The sequence below is a fragment of the Pelobates fuscus genome, chromosome 2, assembly GCF_036172605.1.
Source record: "Pelobates fuscus isolate aPelFus1 chromosome 2, aPelFus1.pri, whole genome shotgun sequence".
Taxonomy (NCBI): domain Eukaryota; kingdom Metazoa; phylum Chordata; class Amphibia; order Anura; family Pelobatidae; genus Pelobates; species Pelobates fuscus.
In genome coordinates, this window is record NC_086318.1 from 123,238,492 (window position 1) to 123,262,848 (window position 24,357).

Sequence of the window (24,357 nt, forward strand, 5' to 3'; positions counted from 1 at the left end):
CTTGTCCTGATTTGGCAGTCTTTGAGAACACAAGGGGCATCTCTGTGCTCCATGGATGCTCCCTTGCAAGTTTATGCCACTGTTGGGCATCTTTGGAGTTGGTGACAGCCGGGATGAGGCAGATTATAATCGCAAGGCCAGGAGCGAAGTATAATGGCGTCTGGACCCCCCCAAATTATATTTTTAAGACACAGGCATCCATATTTGTAAATTGCTGGCAACAACACAACATTACAATAAATCACAATATACTTTTTATCTAGGACTTATAGAGAAACCATTTAACTACACAAAGAATGCTCCTTCAGTTTGATGGAGATGTTGTGATGTTTTATTAAAAGATTGGTGGTGATGAAACGTTATGTTTAACAGAATTTACCAATTTTATTGTAGAAAGTGAGGAAACCATGGAAACCGACGCTTTGGACAGCACATTTAATAGTGAGGATCTCACAAAGAAAAGCCCAGTGGAAGACAGCATGGATCTGAAGCCATCAGAACTGTTCCTGCCACTTACTCTTCACATTGGTCCTGAAGACCATCAGATGTTGCTTCCTGTGTCAGATAGTCAAAGTTTGACTTCAGAGAATATGCTGAGGACCTCAACAAACAATTACTCAGAGCCACAATACATTTACTTACAGCAGATGTACTAACACAAAATGTAGTGTCCTATGTTGAGTGTAGGCCAGCTTCAGCATTCCAGATGTTGAGGACTTCCATAGTGCTCTTACAGCCATATAATGATAGCAAAGCCTCAAGGGAGATGTAGTCCACATCTGGAGTGCCAAAGGTTGCCTAACACTGCCCTAGATGTCAATAAAAAGAATAGTTTAATATCAGTTATAGTGTAAAAGGTTTTACCTACAAAACTAAGACTTTATGCAGAATTTAAATAAAGTTTACATGCACGGTATTACCAGATTATTATATGTGTGCCAGCATTGCAACATACTAAAGGTATATTGGCTAGAATGTCCTATTCTTACATGCTTTTTAAGAACCTCATTTCAGGCATGCCAAGTTGTATCAGGATCTATACCAGGGATAGGTAAGTAACCTGTGGCACTCCAGATGTTGTGAACTAAATTTCCCCTGATGCTTTTTCAGCATTATGGCTGTAAGAGCATTATATGAGATGTAGTCCACATCATATGGAGTTCTAAAGGATCCCTACCCCTGGTCTACACCATGCACATATAACCATAATTAACAAACAGAGTTCATGTTCACTTGTGGTACTCAATTTTTAAAGAATATATTTCAGATGCAGCCAAAACTGCTCAGAATTTTAACGCATTTCAAATATGATCTTTAGTGACTAACAGCCATCAGTAATGTAAGGTTAACTGGATACATCTCAAAGCACAGTGTGTAAAGATAATTGCAACTCTAGGAATGCAAATGTCTTTTAAAAATAAATAAATAAAAAACGTAAAACAGTAGCAGGGAGGAAAAGGAACATCCGACCCAAAGAAATGCTACACACCAGGTGTTTACGTTCTACTAGCATTTTTGGAAAGGTTTGTGGCAGAGACCTATAGTGTCTAGCATACATTCTCCTTTTATGATTAGAGACACATACTGGTTAGGAACGTTTTAATAGTTCTAATCAAGCAGTAATAAAACAAACTGCAAACAATGAATGGGTTAGGCAGTTTTTATAGAGAGCACTAGCATGTCTCATTACGGACTATGTTTAAAAATCGATGTTGTCATTGGCACATATTTCAGTGTGGAAATGTGTTTTTAAATGGCATTGTCTGAAAGTGCCATCTTATTATTATTTCTTGCCTGCCTTTTACTCAAACACATCTATGTGCCTCTCTCCCTCCAACCTGTTAGATTTTACAGTGAGCTTATTCTTGGTGCCTTATATACCTTTTAGTACAGGTTAGAAGAATGAGAGACAGAGGAAATCACTTTCTATGTTAGAATTTTTTATAAGATCCTATCAGTGGTATTATTGTCACTCTAGTTCATTCAGAATGATTCACTAACCGAAGAGTATCAATTCATGGCAGTTCTCAATTTAGCGAATTACACATTTAGATATTAAAATAAAAAGGAAATCATACAAAAAATGGGAATTGTAGAGAATCGACATGGAAAAGGCAGTTTAAAGGAAGATACCATAACCATCACAGCACGCTAGCACCTCCCCATTGTAAGTAGTCAGACTGTTTTAGAACAGTTTGACTTCTTATCTGGGATCTATCGGGTGCTGCTTCCCACCTCCACTACATTCTTCAGAGATATGGTAGCGCTGAGCCTGGCTGTTATGGTGCTTGGACTGGACTGTTCCTTTAAGTGAAAATAACGGATTTAGAAAAATTTCACAGTTCAGCCATTTTTCAGTTTGTGCTATTTCGGCCTAACATTTAGAATTCCTTTGTAAATTCTCTATATCTCTTGATATGTGAACCAACCCCAATAAAATAGCACAATTGATTAACTCATTGTTGGTAAACATCTGGTTTATTTTTTATTAAAGAAAAAACAGAATATTGCTCTTTGTAAGCTGTTTTGGAAATGTGCAGTAATTTATATTTTAAGTTAATCACTACAAGGAATATTTCCCTTTTTACACTAGGAATTTAACATTATAGGGATATTCTTCAGTAGTTGTGTGTTTTCATTGCATTTTTATTGTTTTAAATAAAAGTGCTTTCTATTTTACATGTGTCACGTAGTCGATTTATATTCTAATTCTGTGTCAGATTTCATCCATATAGTTGAATTGAGACATCCTGAATTCCGGCTATATTTATCCTACTTTTGTACATCCGTAAATCTTGATAATAATGTCTGAATTTTGCAATCACGATAGATTAGGATATTTCTTTTCTAATCAGGACGGGGGAATTTTGTATTTTAGAGGATAACGATGTGTAAGGACAGCTGAAAAAAAACTATATTGAAACAATTAATATATAAAATCTAACATATTATACATTTTCCAAAGAAATTCACTAGCTGTATGTGTACAAGTTGAATTTTAAAATAGTTTACTCATTTAGAATTGCAAATGTGGAATTGCACACAGTGTTTTCAGCTTTGCCATAGCTTGGTGTCCAATAATAATGTTTCCTGAGTCCATGGAAAAGCTCAGCGAGGTAGATACGTCCATCTACGGTGTATGGTCGCACATCAGTGGAGGAAGGGATTAGACGACCAGTGGAAAAGAGGTCAGAAAATGCCTACAATGCAAACCAGAGCCTTTAGTTTCATTTATTCAATTTAACCATAATTTTACACATTCCCAGCTGGAAAATTAAGAAAAAGTGAATTCAATATAGCATGTTCTTTTAGTTATATACAGGGGAAACCAATCATCACTCAGCCCTTTGACACTTAAAGAAGTATTGTAGTTTTACTTTCATAAAGAGCAGGGCTAGACATTGTCAGGGTATTTATATCGGCAGACATTTTGTGCTATGATAGAAATACAAAGTGTATGTTCTGAAATCAAAATGAACAGATCAGACTCCATTTTGTATCTTCAAGCTAACAAAAGAGACACAGAATTTCTTTCCTTTCTCTAAAACTGACCGCTTAGCCAGAGCTGAATGGAATGTGTATATAAACAAACCAAATAGATAAGACATTGAGAATGGGGGTGGACAGACTGTCTAATTGCGAATGGAATAAGAGTAAATTCTAAACCCAGACAGAGGTGACAGAAGATTAAATAATGAAATGTTACTTTCTATATGTACAACATCCCATTGTATTAAAGAAGTTCATCTATAGTTTAAAATGTCAATTTTAGAAATTATAGCAGAAAATGGAGACGCATAGTCTGAAGAAATCCTATTGATCTGACAGATAAAATAAGTTATAGGCCACATTTAGATAACGTAAATGACGTCAAAAATAGCCACCAGGAAAAGTTAACTCTTTCCTGGATAGGTATGTGTAGTGGAACAAGGCTGCCATCTAGAGTCCAAATATTAAAATGATTACCTAGAAGGCAACCACACCCCACATTTGTGATTGGCTATCACTTAGAGGAATTTCCCCTTTAAAAAGTTAAGACAAGGGAAGATTCAGAAATTCAAAGATTGAAGAGAGAGACATTACAATACTCTGGGGATTCAGAGAGATCCAGGCAGAATCGGGCGATCAGAGTAACCAAGAAACTCTTACACTCCATGCAGAGAAAGAGACCCATGACAAACAAGCTACCTGAGAATATCTGATGAGAAAATATCTACTTAACTGGTAAATATACAGGCATTTAATTAATTAATTTAAAATTAATTAAAATTAATAGCATGATATATGACTGGATAAATCATGATTAGATTTCATATTTAGAAATCTTAATTATTAAAGAATATATATATGGTTATCGCTTCTCATCTGCAGCTGGGATTAATATAGCCATTATTGTATTTGTGTGATTAATATCACGTTAGCATATCATGACCATTATCCAGCTGTATTGATTGGTTCTAAAATAAGATAAAATATCTATTTAGACAAATTAATTAAAATATCAGCTTATGTAACATAGTAAGATTTTCTCTTAATTTGATGGAATCAAGGAAATGGTTACTGATTTCTTAAATATAAAATTTTATTTAAAATTACATAGGAGTAGATCTTAAATCCCTAGAAGAGATCTAGCCAGCACTGAAAGGGTTATTTCTAACTGCCAGCTGAAAGCTAAGTTTTTATTGCTTTACGCTGAGGAACCCCCTCCTCCCGTGAAACTTTCTTTGTCTCTGTAAAGAAAGTCGTAAATTGTCTTGACAGCTTGTAGATTCAATGCTGTGTTAACCAGGAAACGTATTGCTACTTTGTATTGCATATTGTTTTTATACTGCATATTCATTATTATTGCCATATTGTATTGCATATTCATTGTTATACTGAAATTCCATTGATTATTGTCACGCATGTTACTTAATATTATATTTTAAAATGTCACAATAAAATATCTATTTTTATAACAATTGGTGATTTTAATTAACGGTATATGGTTATACATTTCATTTAACACGATTAACGTTCTTAGGGATCTGAGAATTTAAATAGTGGGAAATTCTCAAACTGTTACAATTATTATCCCATAAATATCCCCACAACATATTTTCTTTTTTTTTTTATATTCTTTATTTTTCTTTGCAAGACAGCAGATACATATCATACATAAAAGCAACAACACAGAACGGAAATACGGTATGATGGTGTGCAACTATGTAATGTTAATGGTATTCCATGATAACCTCTTTCGTGACGACGCATTGTGCATGTGTGTCACATTCCAATGTCCATGCTCGTCCAATATGGTGTTGCCCATAATTTCCAGTCCTGATAAAGCGATCTTAAGTATCGCTGTACATCTCGCAAAGTGTTTTTAGTTTTTTAAATCTTAAAACAACAAGATATAACAAGGAACTATCGTAATGTAGTCACCATACTATGCAACTAAGGGAGTTATGAATAATCGCATTTGCATCTCTAGCTGTGCGGCAAGCCCCCCATAACCCCGGCGGCTGCAAGTAAACCCTTATGCTGGTCTCATAAGATAGTTCAAAATATCGTGATTTCAAAGGTAGGAAAGAAGGTAAGTTTCCTCGAAGATTCGAGGAAAAGGAGATATGCAGATATAAAGAGGGGAGAAAAAAGAAAGGAGAAGGGGAAGGAAAAAAGGGAGGGAAGGCGAGTGGGGATGAGGCGGATTATGGGGAGGAGGTCGGTCCGAGCAGCACCTCTGTTCCAGTAACGATAATAGGGAAGGGGGAGTGATCCCCCTCCACCAGCTATCTGTCCTAGGCGTCACTGTGAGCAATCGCTCTGCGACATAAGATACATGTGGGACGGTGGGAGTCCAAACCCCCCGACTTCGTTAGTGTGGCGGGGTTTTAATCAAGAACAATCTTGTCTGGTTACATCTCAGTCGTTAGCTATGCTGTTAACCCACGGGTCCCAGATCTTTTCGAATTTCCTGATAGTCCCCCTAACCTGAGCCGTCAGTTTATCCATCAGATATGTGTCCTTTATTTTATGTTTTGTGAATGCTAAGGTGGGGGTGTCGCTCTGTAGCCACGTTTGCGCTAAGGCTCGCCTTGCGGCTAGGGTTATTCTGTGGAGGAGGGTCTGTTCTGTTCGTGACCAATTCTCTAGGGATCTCGATAACAGGAATACCCACGGGTCTGGCTCCACCACCCTGTCAAATACATCTCCTAATAACGTCGCTATTTTCTTCCAGTATATCTGCACTATCGGGCATTCCCACCACATATGAATATACGTACCCTTCTGGCCGCAGCCTCTCCAGCATACGTCCGTCGGAACCTTTCCCATGCGGAAAAGTGTCGCCGGGGTGGCATACCATCGGAAAAGGGTCTTATACGATTGTTCTTGCTGGGTTACACACACTGAAGAGGCCGCGGCTGCTTCCCAAATTTCTTGCCACTCAGCTCCTTCTAACACTTCGTTTAAGTCCGCTTCCCATTGATCAGTGTATTTTATGGTCCCCCATTCCGAGGTGTGGGTACTCAGGTGTGCGTATATGCAGGAGATGAGTCCTCTCGGAAACTGTTCCCTGGAGCATATCTTCTCGAAGAACGTAAAGGGCATCTGTGCCGCTCGTTTGATCCTGGCAGCTCGGGCATAATCCCGAAGTTGAATATAACGGAAGTAGTCAAAGGGCTTCAGCGGGGTCCTGCCGTTCAAATCCTCGAAGGAGATCATAGACTGATTAACATATAGATGATGCAGTCTCTGCAGTCCCGCGGTTTCCAAGCCTTTAAAGTCTCGGGCCCGCATACCTGGAGGGAAATCTCTATTTCTCAAGTACGGAGTCATCGGGGATATAGCGGCAGTCAGGTCATGCTTAAGGGCGTTCGTGTCCCAGACCTTCAAGGAGGTCTGAACCGCTTGGCACGGGACTCTGTCTAGGGGTCTAAATTCTTTTGGGGTCCATATGAGGAATTGGGGGAGGTCCGGGTTCAACAAAGAGGATTCTAAGTCCACCCACCGCCTCTCGTCAGGGGGTGTATGCCACAACGCAATCTGGGCTAATTGGGCCGCCACATAGTAATAATAAAGATTTGGCAGCCCCAGGCCCCCCCTCTCTTTCGCCCTGTAAAGTATATTTCGCGACGTCCTATGTTTCCTGTTGTGCCAGATAAACCTACCGATTGCCTGTTGGAGCGGCCCCAAGCTGGATTTGGTCAAGTGTATCGGGAGGGCTTGAAAGAGAAAAAGTATCCGAGGCAAGATATTCATTTTTACCGAATGAATCCTCCCGATCCACGAAATTGGTTTATCTACCCACACCTCCAGGTCACGCATTAATTGTCTAATTAGGGGCACGTAGTTCTGTTGGTGTAGCAGGGAGGGGTCGGCTGTTAGCCAGATGCCTAAGTATTTAATATGATCCCTCACCACTTGGACGTTAAATACTCTCCCGATGTGCGTAATCTCGGCATCGCTCATCCCTATGGGGAGTGCGGACGACTTGTGGAGGTTAACCTTGTAACCGGCCACCACGCCGTAATCTGCCAATATCCTCTGCAGGGCTGTCATTGACTTCAACGGAGCCGTCAATGACAGTAGTACGTCATCGGCGAAGCCCGAGATTACGTATTCCTGTCCCCGTATCGCGATGCCCTCGATCTCTGGGGTGGTGCGTATCTTTTGCATGAGAGGTTCCAATGATAGGACGAATAGCAGCGGCGACAGGGGACAGCCCTGTCTCGTGCCGTTGCTCAGCGGGAATGGGATCGACCTCGCTCCCGTTATCCTAACCTGTGCCCTGACATTAGTGTATAAGGCTTGTATTGTCGTGATAAAACGATCCGGCATCCCGAATTGACGCAGTGTTTCGAATAGGAACGGCCATTTAACTCTGTCGAACGCTTTTTCAGCGTCCAGTGATAGCATCAACGTCGGGATCTGTAGTCGAGCTTGTCTCTCTATGAGATCGATGTTTCGTCTCGTATTCTCGAACAACTGCCTCCCCGGCACGAAACCCACCTGGTCTGGATGGACCAGGCTAGTGAGGATCGGGTTCAATCTGATCGCTAACACCTTCGCTAGGATCTTGGAATCATGGTTAATTAAAGATATCGGGCGGAAATTCTCCGGGAGGGAGTCATCCTTTCCTGGTTTTGGCAGTAAGACAATATTCGCAAGGGACATATCTCGATCCGTGATCCCCCCGTCTTGGAGGTCATTAAACCATGACTCGAGGTGGGGTACCAGTTCTTCCCGGAAAGTCTTATAGTAGCTTCCGTCGAAGCCGTCCGGACCAGGTGCCTTATTGCTCTTCAGAGTTGATATCGCTGCGTCTATCTCCTCCGTCGATATCTGGCTACTAAGGGTGGTCGCATCGGCTTCGCTCAGTGTCGGGAGATGGATCCCCGATAGGAAACCACGAATCTCTTCCATACGTTTTTGAGGTTCTGTGTCTTCACCTCTGGAGTGGTTGTATAGGTCAGAGTAAAATTCTGAGAATATTTTGGCGATATCATTGGGATCCGTCCGGTATGCTCCCGCAGCATCTTTAATCCTTGTAATATGCGTGTTCCGCGGGCGCGGCCTGAGGGATCTTGCCAACAAGGTGTCCATTTTATTAGCCTTCTCATAAAAGGACCGCCGAGACCACAAGACAGCTCTCGTGGTATCCTCCATAAGTAAGTCGCGAATACTGTGCCTCAACTCTTGTACTGTGTCCAAGTTGGTCCGTGTGGGATCCGACTTGTGTCTCTGTTCCGCCGATCTCAGAGCGCTCAACTGCGATGCCAGCAATTGGGTTTTCCGGCGTTTCTTTAAGGTCGCTTCCCTGATGAGTATTCCCCGAATGACAGATTTATGTGCCGCCCATATTACGGCTTTAGATACCCCCGATGCGGCTTCTCTAAGGAAGTAGTCGGCCAGTTCCCTGCGTACAATTTCAACTATCTCCGGGTCCCTCAACAGGGAATTATTTAGTCTCCACGTCCATGGAGTTGCCGCGCTCAGTTTGTCCAGGGTAATGGAGACATCCGCGTGGTCCGACCAGGATATGGATCCCACCGTGGAGTCCACAATCCTAGAAACAGTCTGGGGGTTGACCAGGAACAAGTCGATCCTGGAATACGTGTTATGGGGCTGTGAATAAAACGTGTAGTCGTTCGTGTCCGGGTGCTGGGCTCTCCAGATGTCGATAAGGCCCGACTGTTGTATAAACGTATGAAGCAGCTTGTCCTGGCCTCCTCTTCTATGGGATCGTGGGAGTCCTCTGCATGGCCCCCTGTCTGCCGCCGGGGATGGGGCTGCATTAAAGTCTCCGCCCACTATCACCATACCATTCGGGAGTGTAGTGACAACTTTGGCGAGGTCTGCCCAAAACTCTTTGGAAGGGTCGTTAGGAGCGTAAACATTGGAGATGTGGATCGTGTGGGAGAACAGGGAACCTGACAGGTGTACGCTACGTCCTGCTGGGTCTGTACTAACTCTATGGATGCTAATCGGGCATCTCCGATGCACTAGGATGGCGACGCCATTCCTCTTGTTGAGGGCTCTCGCTTCAAAGGTGGTGTTATAAGTGTGGTCTTTAAGTGCGAATTTGGCCGATCTGGGAAGATGTGTCTCCTGTATAAGAGCTATATCCGGGTCTAAACGTTTAAGTTCCCTAAATAAGAGCCGCCTTTTTTTGGGTGCGTTTAGGCCCTTTACATTAAGTGAAACCAGTTTAATGGGCATGTGTCAAACTATGGTGGACCGCTATGTATAGGCCGTGTCTCGTCCCCGTGTCTTGTCTATGATTTTGGACCGCCTCCTCCCGCCACCCCCTACGAGATAAAAGAGGGAGAAGGGGCAAGGGAGTGGAGAGTGGGGTAAAGGGAAAATAGAAGAGGGTTAGAGAAAGTGATAGAATAACTTTGTACAGAAATCGCCTGGTCTTACCCACAGCCAGGCCACGTTGGGGTAAATGTTCCATTCCCCCCAGCGCCTGGTAAGAAAGCCCTGGAGCAGAAGGGACATGGACCAGCCAATGCGGGCACTGTCCAGTGCCAGCTTGCATCTAAAGAGATAAACTCCTCACCCTGGGTGACAAGAGCCCATGCCCGAGGCCTCAGCCTGGCAAAAATGCAATTATTCATAAAAAAAAAACATATAAGATAGAGGCATATGACCCATAACCATGTGCGTTACTTTAAGGTATGCAGGAGAGGAAAATAAAGCATCAGTCATCCACATCTTTATACCAAACACATTCCAAACGCCACAACAGTATACATTTTTATAGCAGCGGAACGAGAAGGCCTGACATTCATGAAAGCCGCTGCACATTTAAAGATTCGGTGCTTACAGCAGTACTCTAGACAAATCATGAGGCAAACATAATCTATAGCCGAAATGGGGAAAAAACATTCAGTGTTCAGTCCTGAAGGGACTGGACTAGATGGGAAATCACGTTATATTAATTGTGCTGCCAGTAATTCGCTAGCGTGGCGGAGGATCCACCGTTTAGGAGCGCAATCCCATGGAGCACAACCGAGCCGGCCAGTCATCCCCCACGCAAATTAGCATACGAGAAGCCTGCCGCCGGCTCAGCCGCCCAGGGAACAGCGCGTCCGGACACCAGCAGTAATACACACTTTGTTACGCATTCCCCCTAGCGATCATTTTGAGGTCCCCGATCGGGGAGACAGACCTCTCGCGGTGGCAGCAGCGATTAAGCGATACAGGGGGACACGGTGATATCCGGAGACAGTGTATCTATACGTGATAGAGGGGAAACGCTTCAATCCCAAGTGCCCCGACCCCCCTGGACCGGCTTGCCCCTCAACCCTCCCCGTGACTCATAGGAAGCAGCCGCCCCCTAACGGACCCCCGTGTTAAAATTACAATCAGTATAATAAGGATCCGGGCCTGAAAAGCACCTCTTAGAAAACCGGCTCTAAGTTTGTTAGCCCGGGGTGTCAGGCCACTGCCCCCGCTCCCCGCTCCCCCACCCCCGGCCTGTGACCCCTTCGACTCGAATTCCACATGCCCCTTCCCCGAGAACCAAGCAGCGTTGGGAATACCCCAGCGCATCCCTTGAGGTTTGGGCCTGTTAAATGACCGCAAAAACTGCGTACTATCGAGCGTGAGAGCCCCAACTTCCGCTCGGTTACTATCCTGCCCCCACCCGTCCGACGAAGGGAGAGGACAAGAGAATATACAAACCCAAAAAATACATACGTTAAACACGTTTAAACACTGAACAAGCATGAGCATAAACATGGTCGAAACATTGCAAGGGTATAGAAACTTTGAAGTCTCAGTCTACTAACGACCCCCAGGCCTCCATACGTGGGGGCAGCCCGGCGGGAATAAAACCAGCGGGTGGAGGGGTCCCCCCACCGAGGCCTTCCCCCCCCCCCCAAAAAAGATGAAAAAGGTCGCTGCACCGGCCAGAGACCCTCCGACCCAAACAATGCCCCCCCGTGCAGGCAACCGGTAGCCTAAACTCTCACCCCTAACCCACCCAAAGACGGGCTCCGGCGGCCCTGGTGCGCCCCACCCATTTGCCAAGCGCCCCTCCTAAAAATAGCAAAAAGGGGGAGAGAGTAAAAAAAAAAAAATATATAAGTTGGCTCTCTACTCATTGGGGCCCCCCAGGCTTAGCCCGTCGCCCGCAAGAGCCCCCCCAACGGTCCTTCACCTACCCAGCCAATAATGCAGGCGGGATCTCACCGCCGACTGCTAACCCATCTGGCCTCGGTCGCCTGCCGAGTACCATTCTCGTGGGAGGGGTCGGAGCTCCTCTACCGCCGGGGGTAACGCCGCTGCCTCGAGGCCATCCTGGATCCCCACGCTCCGCAAGAAGGCAACCGGATCTCCTTCCGGGTACAGGGTTCTAGTGCGCCCGTCCCGGAATGCAAGTAGACGAAAAGGGAAGCCCCAAGCGTACCGCACTTTATTTTTCTGGAGGAGTTCTGTCACCGGCCGCCACCGCCTCCGTTTTTGCAGAGTCTCCGGTGTCAAATCCTGGTAAAGGGTAAGTTCAATACCGCCATGTCTGATGGGGGCCTCACGCCCGCGTCTCATAAGGGCTTCTTTCGTTTGAAAGAACATGAATTTAATGATAATGTCTCTGGGGCGTTTATCATCCGCACGTTGTTGCCTCAGTGCCCTATGTGCCCGCTCGATATGCCAGTGGGAGTCAGGGATCTCGGGGAGAAGCGGCCTCAGTATCTCCAGAACGACCTCCATGAGGGGGCCTTCACCCTCCTTCTCTGGCAGACCCCGCAGTCGAATATTGTTCCTGCGGGATCTGTTCCCCATGTCATCCAGGGCAGCTTCCGCCATAGACAGTCGCGAGGTCAGCGTGTTAATGTGAGCTGTAGCAGTGTTGTGAGCCAGGACCGTGGACTCAACCCGCGTTTCCAGCTCGGTCGTTCTCGCGCCCAGGGCGCATATTTCCGCTTTAATTTCTTTCGTGTTTCTGGCGATTTCGGTGGCTAGGTAGCTACGCACCTCCGCCAGATTTGCCAATATCTGTGCGGCACTAGTGTCTGAGACCTCCGACGTCGCCGCCATTCCAGGGCTGGAAGGTGAGTGGGACACTCGCGGGCTCACCCGTCCGCCATCTTGAGGCGTGGATCTCATGGCGCGGGAGGCCGCGAACATTTCAGAGACTGTGTTGCCCTGTTCCGTCTGCTTTTTGGGCTGTTTTTTCAGGGTCCGCTTCTCCATGTCCGTTTCCCCGGTAGCACCCCAGGTTTCTCTGTGAGTTTATGTGCTAAAATAAGCTATTGGCTGTGTGGTCCCAGCGGAGCTTCACATGGAGACGTCCATCTTGCTCCGGCTGTAAACCACGCCCCCCCACAACATATTTTCTAGGTACTAGGCAACTTTTAATGAAGATATGTCATACACACAAGAATATACTTAATATCACTTAAGGGACATGCATCACTTAACAACTTTTTTAAATCAGCAAGCACTTAAACAAATATACAAACTAAAACCATAATGACACAAGAAAAAGAGTTTGAAGAGTATGTAAACATATATTAATTTGCTATAAACGTGGTCCGCTTTAATTGCTGGGCACATCTATAGGGGCATTTCTTCAGCCACCCACTAAGTTTCACGTGCACTAGCAGCAGTAATGCATGAGAAATTAATGTGGACGCTTATGGCTTTTGCAAAGAAATGAGCAAACTGTTCTCTGCAACTGTACCTACAGAAAAGAAAGAGCAAGTGTAATAATGGACTGCATTTGTGAGATAGATATATATATACATACACACACACACACACAGAGCTCTGGCAAAACAAAGAGAAAATAAAAATATCATCAATATAAAATAAAAAATATCAAAATATCATACATGTATAGCAGTCATTCTGTTAAATTCCAACACAGTTACACCTCATTCTACTTTTGAGTTACTGATTTATTATTGGTGATCACCAAATCTAATTTAATGAAGAAAAATATAAAAACCACTGCAGTGGTCAGTACTATATTCTTGCAGTAGGACCAGCTGAATGGTTAAAACCAGTGCTAGTAGTACCCCAAAAGTAATTAGAATACAAAAATAACTATTGACCATGCCAAAAGAGTTGGCGTTTAAAAAAGGTCTTAAACGAGGAAAAGAAGGGTTCAATTCTAGCTTTACTGGCAGGTGGATAAACAGTGAACACCTGGTTGAGATATCAAGGATAGAAACATAGACTGTGGTTTATAAGAACAAGATCAAGCAGCATGTATTGTGGGCAACAAAGCTACAGACCAGCAGAGAATAAAAACAACTCTCCACTGACCAGGATGACCGCCACCAATTTTCAGCTTTCCCCATTACCTGGTCAACATGTGTTTAGACGGAGACATGAAGAGGCCTTCCAAGCCCCTGTTTCTCGCATGCACTGTGAAATTTGGTGGAGGAGCATGATGACCTGGGGGTGCTTCAGCAAGGCTGTAATCAGGCATATTATGGCTTTGAGGCACTTGTGAAGCAACAACCAAAACAGTTATGATGGGGGAAAAATTGTAATTGCTAAGTGGTGTGCCGATTTTTGTTCAACATTGTATTAACTATCCACAGACTTCAGGTGGAAGGGGTTTTCAATCACAATTTTTCCCCACCATAACGGTTTTGGTTGTTGCTTCAGAAGTACCTCCAAGCCTCAAAGCTAGCCACTAACCAACCTCATGCTGATGATTTGCATTAATTAATCTCCTATATCTAACCAACTGGCCCTGTATATTATATTAACATGGGGGTTCTTTCAATTCTTCACAGTTTCTCTGCCAGTGTGGGATCTTGACCTGAGGTTCTCCTATTCCAGAAGAACAGCTTGTGACATTCTTTAGTAAAAGATCCTGCCTGTGTACTGATTTTGGCATACAATTGTGCAGTGAGAAGAGCCACCAGTTGGATGTGGCAGATGCAAGACACAGAAAAGACCAGTGAACCACTCATGGACAGCTGTTTCATTGTTAATGCAAATCATCAGCATGAGGTTTGTTACTGGCTAGCTTTGAGGCACTTGTGAAGCAACAACCAAAACAGTTATAGTGGGGGAAAAATTGTAATTGAAAAGTGGTGTGCCGATTTTTGTTCAACATTGTATTAACTATCCACAGACTTCAGGTGGAAGGGGTTTTCAATCACAATTTTTCCCCACCATAACGTTTTTGGTTGTTGCTTCACAAGTACCTCCAAGCCTCAAAGCTAGCCACTAACCAACCTCATGCTGATGATTTGCATTAATTAATCTCCTATATCTAACCAACTGGCCCTGGTTATTATATTAACATGGGGGTTCTTTCAATTCTTCACAGTTTCTCTGCCAGTGTCGGATCTTGACCTGAGGTTCTCCTATTCCAGAAGAACAGCTTGTCACATTCTTTAGTAAAAGATCCTGCCTGTGTACTGATTTTGGCATACAATTGTGCAGAAGAGACACCAGTTGGATGTGGCAGATGCAAGACAAAGAAAAGACCACTGGTGTCCTGCCAGCAGGAAGGTGTGCAGTCACAGCAGGGCAGCTGATGGCAACATGGAAAATCTTACCTCCACTCGCCCTGTCACACTCGCTCATCAAACCATGTCATACTTCCTCTCTCTCATTCTCTCAACCCCCCCCCCCCCACAATGTCCCTTTTACCCCCTTTGCCCAGTCACACTCTCCCAGCCACTGGTATCCCTTAACTCAACTTGTCATAGTCCCCAGCAAGAACCAGACATTCATCATACACACAGTCAGGAAAACTTGCTTTGCCATAAACACAAGGCACAAAGGCCACAGACAGACCCCCATACACACAACACACCAAGCAGCTACCCCAGACAAAAACGCAAACATGCTCACAGAGACATACATTTACACACACAAGTATACTCTCTGTCAGACACACTCTCAGGCACATACATAGGTAGACAGTGCATCAATGTGTATATGTGTGCATGTATTGCAACTCTATTTTTTAACTTTGGTGTTAGTGGGGCCTCATGTTTCGGTTTCGCCTAAGGCCTCAAAGTCTAGAGCCGCCTCTGCACAAGCTTAATAAGAACACTTGCCAGACTGTACATGCTACTGGCATCACCAAACTTACCAGATAAATTACTAGCCAAATGCAACTTTCAACTTCTGCGGACCACCAATTGGGAAAAGCTGCTCTATACTATTCCTAATCCTACACCAACCCTAACTGTACACAACACTAACACTACATCAGCCTTAACACTAACCCTTTTCATTCATAAATATAGCTGCTGACATATAAGGTATAACTTACCACACAAGCATCTTCATCAAACTTATTCCCCCAAATGTAGATGAATATCAAACAATTATTCGCTTTAATGGAAGCTGCCAAAGACTTTAGACCTTTTCCTGTGATGTTGTTGCTTACAATTGATAATCTAATAGGCAAAATAACAGATTGACATTCAATAAATCAACAGTTTGTGGTCTATTCATAGCTAATTCCATAACCTAGGTAACTTTATATAAGAAAAAATACTGTGTAGTATTATATTCATAAGTCTCATGAAACTAACTGAATGACAGACCACTGCACATCAATACGGGAGAGATACTTTATTAGCAGTTGGCAAGGCTAATAAGTTACTTATAAACTAGAGCAGAACTTTTGGCAGTGCAGTAGGAGCTCTGGCACCAGGGTGCATCAGAGCTTAGGAGCCCAATGTCAGGAGCAAACACAGGTCTAGACAAAGCATACCAGTGGACTGAGCTTCTGACACTTTTCATTGCACCCACCTAATGCTCGTATGTGAGACAAGCAGCTGTCACGGGTTGGGCTACTGCTAAAAACAAGCTCTATCTGTAAGCTCCCCTGTCCTATCTATGATTGGCCACTGGGGTCTTAAATATCACATTGTGTAACCCAGAAACTAATTTAAATACCAGCTGGGAACATGTATTACCGTGGCCAGGAAAGATAGGAGTACCGGTTTGTCAGTTGTACCTTCCACTAGGGCTAAAGCTAAACTTGCACATATTAACCTTGTTCCCCCACTTTCTCTTACCCTGTCACATGGCTGGGACAAAAAAAACTCCTGAAATAGGGCCCTCTGTTCGAGTTCAAATGGATCACAGCCTAGCTAAAAAGGTCAACTATTTGTTTTGATAACCATAATTAATGTTCTGAGAATGTCACGGTCTAACTATACATTGTTTTGGTTAATGATGTTAGTGTGTAAGGCAATCTCGTCTAACTTCTTTTCTAATAAACTATAACTCCAATAGAGACTGTATTAGTCCAGTGATATAGATTTAAAAAACAAATAAAATTTGTATCTTAAATACCTTTTTTATTGAACTAACAGAATTATCGAATGACAAGAACCTCCCTTTCTCAAATCTGAAGCATTTCTGAGCAAGAGGACACATAGATTTCAAAGTTGAGTTGTGATACAGGGGTTAAAGTGACATGAGTGCGGATAAGACACAGGTTTGTTAGAAAATAGACACCATTCTTGCAGAGAGTCATAACTATCTTTCTGAAGATCATAGTGAGGAGGGAAGGGAGAACCAAAGACTATTACCAAACAAATCAACTCTGCTGTAAAAACTCCATGCACGCGCCTACTACAATACAGAGAGAAAAAAAATATCTCCACGACTACCACTTGTGGTCACCTGCAATCCAGCTCTTGAGGAAATACGGAAAATCATCAAAGACCTACAACCAATGTCAGGGCCGGCCTTAGGCATTTAGGCGCCCTGTGCGAAAAATCTTCACAGCGTGGTGTGTGATATGTATGCTATGTGTTGGCTGTGTGTGATATTTGTAATGGATGTATTAACAGTGTGTGATATGCGTGTATTGGTTGTATGTGATATTTGTGCTGGGTTTATTGGCTGTGTGTGATGGTTATTTAATTCAGATAAAAACATGCATTTAGGCCTGTGTGTGAATGCAGGTGTATATTTTTGCAAAGTTATGTGCACACAGTCCCACAGTCAGATGCACACATTTATACATATACACTGTCAAATCCACCACATGCACATAGTTGCAGGTAGATAGTCACATACACAGGATCAGGCAGAAACACACAGTTACAGGTAGATAAACACACTCACTCACAATTACAGGCAGACAGCCACACATACAGTCTTACACACACATACTTACATGCAGACAGCCACACACACACGCAGACATCCACACACATACACACACAGGCAGTAAGCCACACACACATGCAGACAGTCACACACATACACACAAGCAGACAGCCACACACACACAGGGGCAGACAGTCATACACACACACAGGAAGACACCTACATACACAGAGGAAGGCAGTCACACACACACAGGCAGACAACGTTTAGCTCCGCCCCACCGCATGGGAAGCTTTGCCCCGCCGCATGGGAAGCTCCGCCCCCGCCGCAAGGTAAGCCCCACCCCCGTCGCAATTTTTTTTTTTTTTTTTTTAATCCCGGCCGGCCATGTGAGAGCTGTGTCGGCCGCAGGGCGCCAGTGGTCTATGGCACCCTGTGTGGCCGCACAGCTCGCACATCCCTAAGGCCGGCCCTGACCAATGTTAACAGAAGATGAAAAACATTTTATCTAAAACACCCATTTTGGCCTTCAGACAACCACCACAGCTCTAACAAAAATTAACCAACAGGAAGCTACCTACTGATGGGAAGAATAAAGAAAACGGGTCCAGTCAATGCAAAAAACCTTGCTGCAAAATGTGTCAGCACATATGCACAGACAACACAGCCACACACAACAATAAAACCTACAGCATTAAAGATTCATACTCCTGCACATCCAGCAATGTGGTATACATGATTCAATGCACCAAATGCCACCTAGGATGCTACATTGGGGAAACCACCCAGCCATTAAATGGCAGAATGAATATGCACAGACACTCCATTAAACACCACCAAGAAGGATCGTACTGCATTCCTGTGGGACACCATTTTACCCAGCCTGGCCACTCAATGAAGGACATAAAATCAAAGTACTGAAAGGGGATTTTAAAAATACCCAAGAAAGTAAAACTTTTGAAGCCAGAATGATCAAATTGTTTAACAGCAAGAGTAGAGGACTAAATATTGATTTGGGTTTCCTGCCCCACTACCAACATTTTACATAAACACTCCCCCAGCATTATCTTACTTATTCTATCAATATACCAAGTACTTTGTATAGACCTATGATTTCCCATACTCTTATGCATATATGGTTATATATGTGACTGCATTTATATTTGTGTACATGTGCATGTATGTATATGTGTTTGTATCTATGTATATGTGTTCACTCTGATTTTGAGAAAGATATTTACGACCCTCTGCAAGAATGTTGTCTATTTTCTATCAAACCTGTGTCTTATCTGCACTCATGTCGCTTTAACCCCTGTATCACAGCTCAACTTTGAATTCTATATGTCGTCTTGCTCAGAAATGCTTCAGACTTCAGAAAGGGAGGTTCTCCCGAAAGCTTGTCATTGAAAAATTCTGTTAACCCAATAAAAAAAAGGATTACAAGATACAAATTGTATCTGTTTATTTACATTGAAAACTATAACTCCATACATAAGAAAGTAAGCAATGGTAGGTATACTTTTACCAAAAAAAAAATAGAACAAATATTGTTTCTGTGCTTCAATGAGAAAAAAAGTGTACGTTGATACAGATACTAACGCTTTAAGACTCCGGTTATACAAATCAATGGATTCAGCAAGATAAATTGCTCCATCATCTTCCATTCTGTTTGATGCAAGATCTAAAATTTCCAGTGCTGTGTTGGTTTTTAACACTTCTGCCAAATGCTTGATGCCATCTCGAGTTATTTTATTGCTACAAATATAAAGTGTAAGCACATGTTTAGATTATAAATACAGATAAAGACGAGTGTCTGCTTGGTTTCAATAATTACCAGTAATAAGAAGTCACTTTTAATTACAATTAATAAAAAAAATAAAAATTCTAGCACAATAAAGAAATAAATAAAAGAGAAAAGGTATTTAGATTAGGTTGTGAGAATGTCCGACGCTGGATTATCAGTGAGTTTAACAGTGGTTTTTAATGTTTGAATGTTCCTTGAAGGACATAACAGTATTATAGATGTCCATTAGAAACATAGAAACATAGAATGTGACGGCAGATAAGAACCATTCGGCCCATCTAGTCTGCCCAGTTTTCTAAATACATTAAATTATCTTTCTATTCTCTTTTTCTTATACGCATTTGAAATGTCTGACTTTTGAAGTTTGATACCTTTGTAGTAGACAGAGAGATGTTTACCATAAAATATTACAGAGAGTAGTTTATCATAATATATTAATAACCTATATACTTATTATATTTATTCCATCTCAAAGAGATTGAAAGGGTTGTTACCAGCTGAGATCAAGATACTTCAGAGTGACATTTTTATGCAATGCTTCACAAAGACGTTCCAAACCAAAGTCTGTCATCTCGTGTTTGGATAGATGCAGTTCCTGAAGAGTGTCGTTTACTTTTAACATCATGGAAATGTGAATTGTAGTGTCTTCCTTTAAGAACAGAGAGTTATATTTTTGTTACCTGGTTAAATTTACTAAATCATTTGCCATACATTTGTCTGGCATAATTTAGGCAAAATAAATTTTCTGTTTGTATTTACAAATTGCATTTGGCTATGATGATATATAATTTAAGAAAATGAGAAGCAACAAATGTTTACAACAGCATTTTAAATATATTACAACAAAATAAAATAATGTGGTGATGTGCGATGCATACCTGTAATGCATAAAACAAAGGCCGATTCAGATTTATAGACTTTATGGATCTGTTTTGCCTGAGTACAGTAGAAAATGCAATAAGACTTTGAATACCCTGTATTAAAAAAAGAACGTGATGAAAACCACAAATAACAATTTTTTACACATGTATTTGTCTTTGCTGTGAATTTAAATATATACAGTTGTAATAAAAATTACTCAACCCCCATTGAAAATCTTTTTTTTTTGTTGTTGTTGTTAAAATGTGCAGTTTCAGCTGTTTGCCATGAACAAATTAAACAAAAGCAATTGAAATAGCTTAACACAACAAATGCTTTAAGTGGTTTCCCTAAATTTAACTAAAATGCAACTTATAATGACTTCTCTAGTGATGTCCCGAACAGTTCGCCAGGAACCGTTCGCTGGCGAACATAGCGCGATGTTCGGTCCGCCCTCTATTCGTCATGGAGTTGGGAGGGTCTGGGAGGGAGGGTCTGTTGCTGATTGGCTGGAATGTGTCTGCTGACTGTGAGGTACAGGGTCAAAGTTTACTCAATGAAGACGAATAGGGGGCGGACCGAACATCGCGCGTGTTCGCGACCGCGAACACGCTATGTTCGCCGGCGAACGGTTCCCGGCGAACTGTTCGGAACATCACTAGACTTCTCTATCCTCTAATCTGTGATGGTGAGAATTCAAGGTGAATTCAAAGTGAATTTCCAATTTAAGGTCAAAATAGCTGAAGACTCTGGCCTTAAATTTTAAATTCACTTTGAATTATCACTTTAGTAAATAAGACATTAAATGCCAATACTACTCACAAATACACACCTGTAATCAATTGTCAACACTACATGCAGACACACCGCTATATTCAAAGGCAAACACTACACACAGGTAAACCATTGCTTTCAAATGGAAACAGTATATAAAAACATACAATACTACCTAAAAAAAATCTTGCACTATATATGAGTGTGCACTTACCAAATCACAGTCCCCGAGGTCTAACTCTTCAAGTGTTAAATTAATTTGCAACATGGAGGCAAAGAACATCCCTCCTTTGTTTCCCATTTTATTTCCTGTCATCCTCAAGCTCTTAAGAGTTTCATTATCCTGCAAAAGAGTTGAAGGAAATTTTCAAACAAATTAACAATTAAAATATCTGTTTAGTAATTTGAGTATTTATCTACAATTACTGATTTAGGCCTTGATTGAATATTGTTGGATAAGCATTTCAAATTAGTTAATAATTTTAGATTTACTTCTCAAAATTTATAGAAGCTTTCCAGAGAAACAATCGTCAAACTGTGAAGAATGCTGAAATGTATACCTGCATGCCAGCATTAGAAAGCTTAGATCTTTAAAGGGTTACTCTAACCACCATGACCACTTCAGTGATTTGAAGTGGTCATGGTGTTAAGAGAATGTATGTGCAGTGTTTCTGCTTGAAACACTGCACATACAGAGTTATTGCTAATTGTGTGCTAGTTGCACCCCCAGCACATGTGACATTGGCAGCCTAGAACTCTGTTTAGGACTAGCAATGTCAATTCCGTGCATGTTTTGACAGAACGACAGAATGAAAGAAAGCCTGAAGATAGTTTTATCCTCCCTCCCTGTGGCTGCTCCCTCCTGCCTTTCTCTGCTTCTTGTATTGTTTTTAAATTACCCTCCCACTTTCCCTCCACTCCTTCCTCTCCCCTCCCCATGTTGTGCACATGTGCTCTGAGTCTCATAAAGAAGTCTGTGATTGGATTGCGCGAGGCCCATATGGTGTCAGATAGAGGTGTGATGGAGGTGTGGAAGTCAGTGCCCTGGATTCCAGGTAAGTATAGCACCCAATAAAGGCATTTTACAAAGAATTGGTCCAACCTTGGAGGCTTGGAGCCACCCGGTGAGCCTCCTTCTTTTGTGTGCAGCTGCACCGCCATGTCCATGGGGCTCAAATACATTCTGGGCAGCGGGGGCCCATGTGGCAGCTGCTCTGGGGTCCCCCAGGAGTAACTTGGCCCAGGGCAGCTGCCCCATTTGCCCCACGTTAAAGACGGCCATGCACACACACAGCACCCTCCACAAACACACTGTACCCTTCGCACTTTACCCCTCACATCAGGGCCGGACTGGGAGAAAAATTCGGCCCGGGCATTTTTTTATCCCAGCGGCCCACTAAGAAGGGGGCGGGTCAGAGGAGGTGTGTTTTGTCATCACTAATGACAAACACGCCCCCTCTCAAAGTGAGCATGTTGGTTCAATGCTCTTCCAGGGAAGACCATGCGCAGAGCTCTGCTGAAGAGCTCTAGCATGAGAAAAAAAAAAAACTGTATTTGTTCTGCACAGTGCAAGCAAATTTAATAACATGCTTGCACTGTGTTTCCTTGCAACTTGTCTCTGGTGTCTCTATAACTGGATACCAGGAGACAAAAATGCCAGGAAAGAGTATTGTGCATGTGTTTGGAGTCTGCTTGTGGTATTGCGTGTGTGTAGAGTGAGCTGATTGTGGTGTGGTATTGTGTAATAAGGTTAGTTTTAGACATGTTGTGTCTGTGGTGTAATGTGATGCATATGTGGCTAGGGGCTGTAGAGAATGTATGTAAAGGGGATGTAGCATGTGTGCAAACAGGCTATAGAGTGTGTGTATAGGTGATGTAGTGTTTGTAGAAAGTGTGTGTTTAGGGGTGTAGTATGTGTTTGCTTACAAGGAATCTAGTGTGTGTGTGTGTGTGTGTGTGTGTGTGTGTATGTGTATAGGAGTCTAGTGTGTGTTTGAAGGACCCAGAATGTGTAAGAGATCTAGTGAGTGTGTGTTTATAACGGATTCAGAGTGTATATAGGGATCTAGTGTGTATATGTGTGTAGATGATCCAGAGTTGGGTAAGGGATCTAGTGTGTGTCTGGAATGTAATGTGTTTAGGGGTGCAGTATGTGTGTGAGGGGTGCTGTGTGTGTGTATGTATGTATGTATATATATATATATATATGTGTGTTTGGAACTATTGTGTATGTGTGTGGTGCAGTGTGTTGGGGGGGTTCTGTGTGTATGTGAGGGGTGCAGTACGTGTGCGTGATGGATGCTGTGTGTGAGGGGTGCTGTGTGTGAGGGTGCGGTATGTGAGGGTGCGGTGTGTGATGTGTGTGAAAGTGCTGTGTGTGTGAGAGTGCTGTGTGTGATGGGTTAGAGAGTGCTGTGTGTGAGAATGCTTTGTGTGATGGGTGTGAGAGTGCTGTGTGTGATGGGTTAGAGAGTGCTGTGTGTGATGGGTTAGAGAGTGCTGTGTGTGAGAGTGCTGTGTGTGTGTGTGAGAATGCTGTGTGTGAGAGTGCTGTGTGTTATGTGGGTGAGAGTGCTGAGTGTGATGGGTGTGAGTGCTGAGTGAGAGTGCTGTGTGTGATGGGTGTGAGAGTGCTGTGTGTGATGGGTGTGAGAGTGCTGTGTGTGAGAGTGCTGTGTGTGTGTGTGTGAGAATGCTGTGTGTGAGAGTGCTGTGTGTTATGTGGGTGAGAGTGCTGAGTGTGATGGGTGTGAGTGCTGTGTGTGATGGGTGTGAGAGTGCTGTGTGTGATGGGTTAGAGAGTGCTGTGTGTGATGGGTTAGAGAGTGCTGTGTGTGAGTGCTGAGTGTGATGGGTTTGAGTGCTGTGTGTGATGGGTGTGAGAGTGCTGTGTGTGATGGGTGTGAGAGTGCTGAGGGTGATGGGTGTGAGAGTGCTGAGTGTGATGGGTGTGTGAGAGTGCTGAGTGTGATGGGTGTGTGAGTGCTGAGTGTGAGTGCTGTATAAATGTTAGAATGGATTTTGTGTGCAGGGGGGGGTAAACAAATAATATAACAGGCATTATTATGTCCCCCCCTCCCTTCTTACCTTTAGCCTGGGAGGGGGGGACTGGTACCTGGGACTGGGAGGCAGAGTGGCAGTGTTCCCTGGTGGTCCTCGTGGTGAGTGAACTCTAGCCTGCGGGCTAGAGCTCACTCTCGCAAGATCCGGTCGTTGCCATGGCAACGCTCCGGATCTCGCGAGAGGAACCCGGCGGAGCTGCAAGTTAGAGCTCCGCCGGGTCCTCTCTCCGGGAGGGCTGGCTCCCTCCCTCTCTCCCCGCCGGTGTTCTATCAAAAAACCCTACCCCGTGAAAATTCCCTACCCTCGTCACTTCCGGTGAT

General features: G+C 43.2%; 2 protein-coding genes across 3 annotated transcripts in view; one reads left to right on the forward strand and one right to left on the reverse strand.

The window, feature by feature from the left end:
* The window catches only part of MYNN (myoneurin), a 28,451-nt gene extending 27,467 nt beyond the window's left edge, over nt 1-984 (forward strand). The window contains exon 8 of the mRNA XM_063442644.1: nt 394-984. Within this exon, the coding sequence (XP_063298714.1) occupies nt 394-656 (263 nt within the window). The 3' untranslated portion in view covers nt 657-984. The remainder of the gene's footprint in view (nt 1-393) is intronic.
* A 1,481-nt stretch (nt 985-2,465) lies between these two features.
* Nucleotides 2,466-24,357, reverse strand: part of LRRC34 (leucine rich repeat containing 34) — a 67,275-nt gene continuing 45,383 nt past the window's right edge. For both annotated transcript variants that reach the window (XM_063442647.1, XM_063442646.1), the window contains exons 6-11: nt 21,189-21,317; nt 20,221-20,316; nt 19,837-19,991; nt 19,138-19,293; nt 15,740-15,866; nt 2,466-3,200 (exon numbers count right to left, since the gene is read on the reverse strand). In XM_063442647.1, the coding sequence (XP_063298717.1) occupies nt 3,009-3,200; nt 15,740-15,866; nt 19,138-19,293; nt 19,837-19,991; nt 20,221-20,316; nt 21,189-21,317 (855 nt within the window). In that variant the 3' untranslated portion in view covers nt 2,466-3,008. The remainder of the gene's footprint in view (nt 3,201-15,739; nt 15,867-19,137; nt 19,294-19,836; nt 19,992-20,220; nt 20,317-21,188; nt 21,318-24,357) is intronic.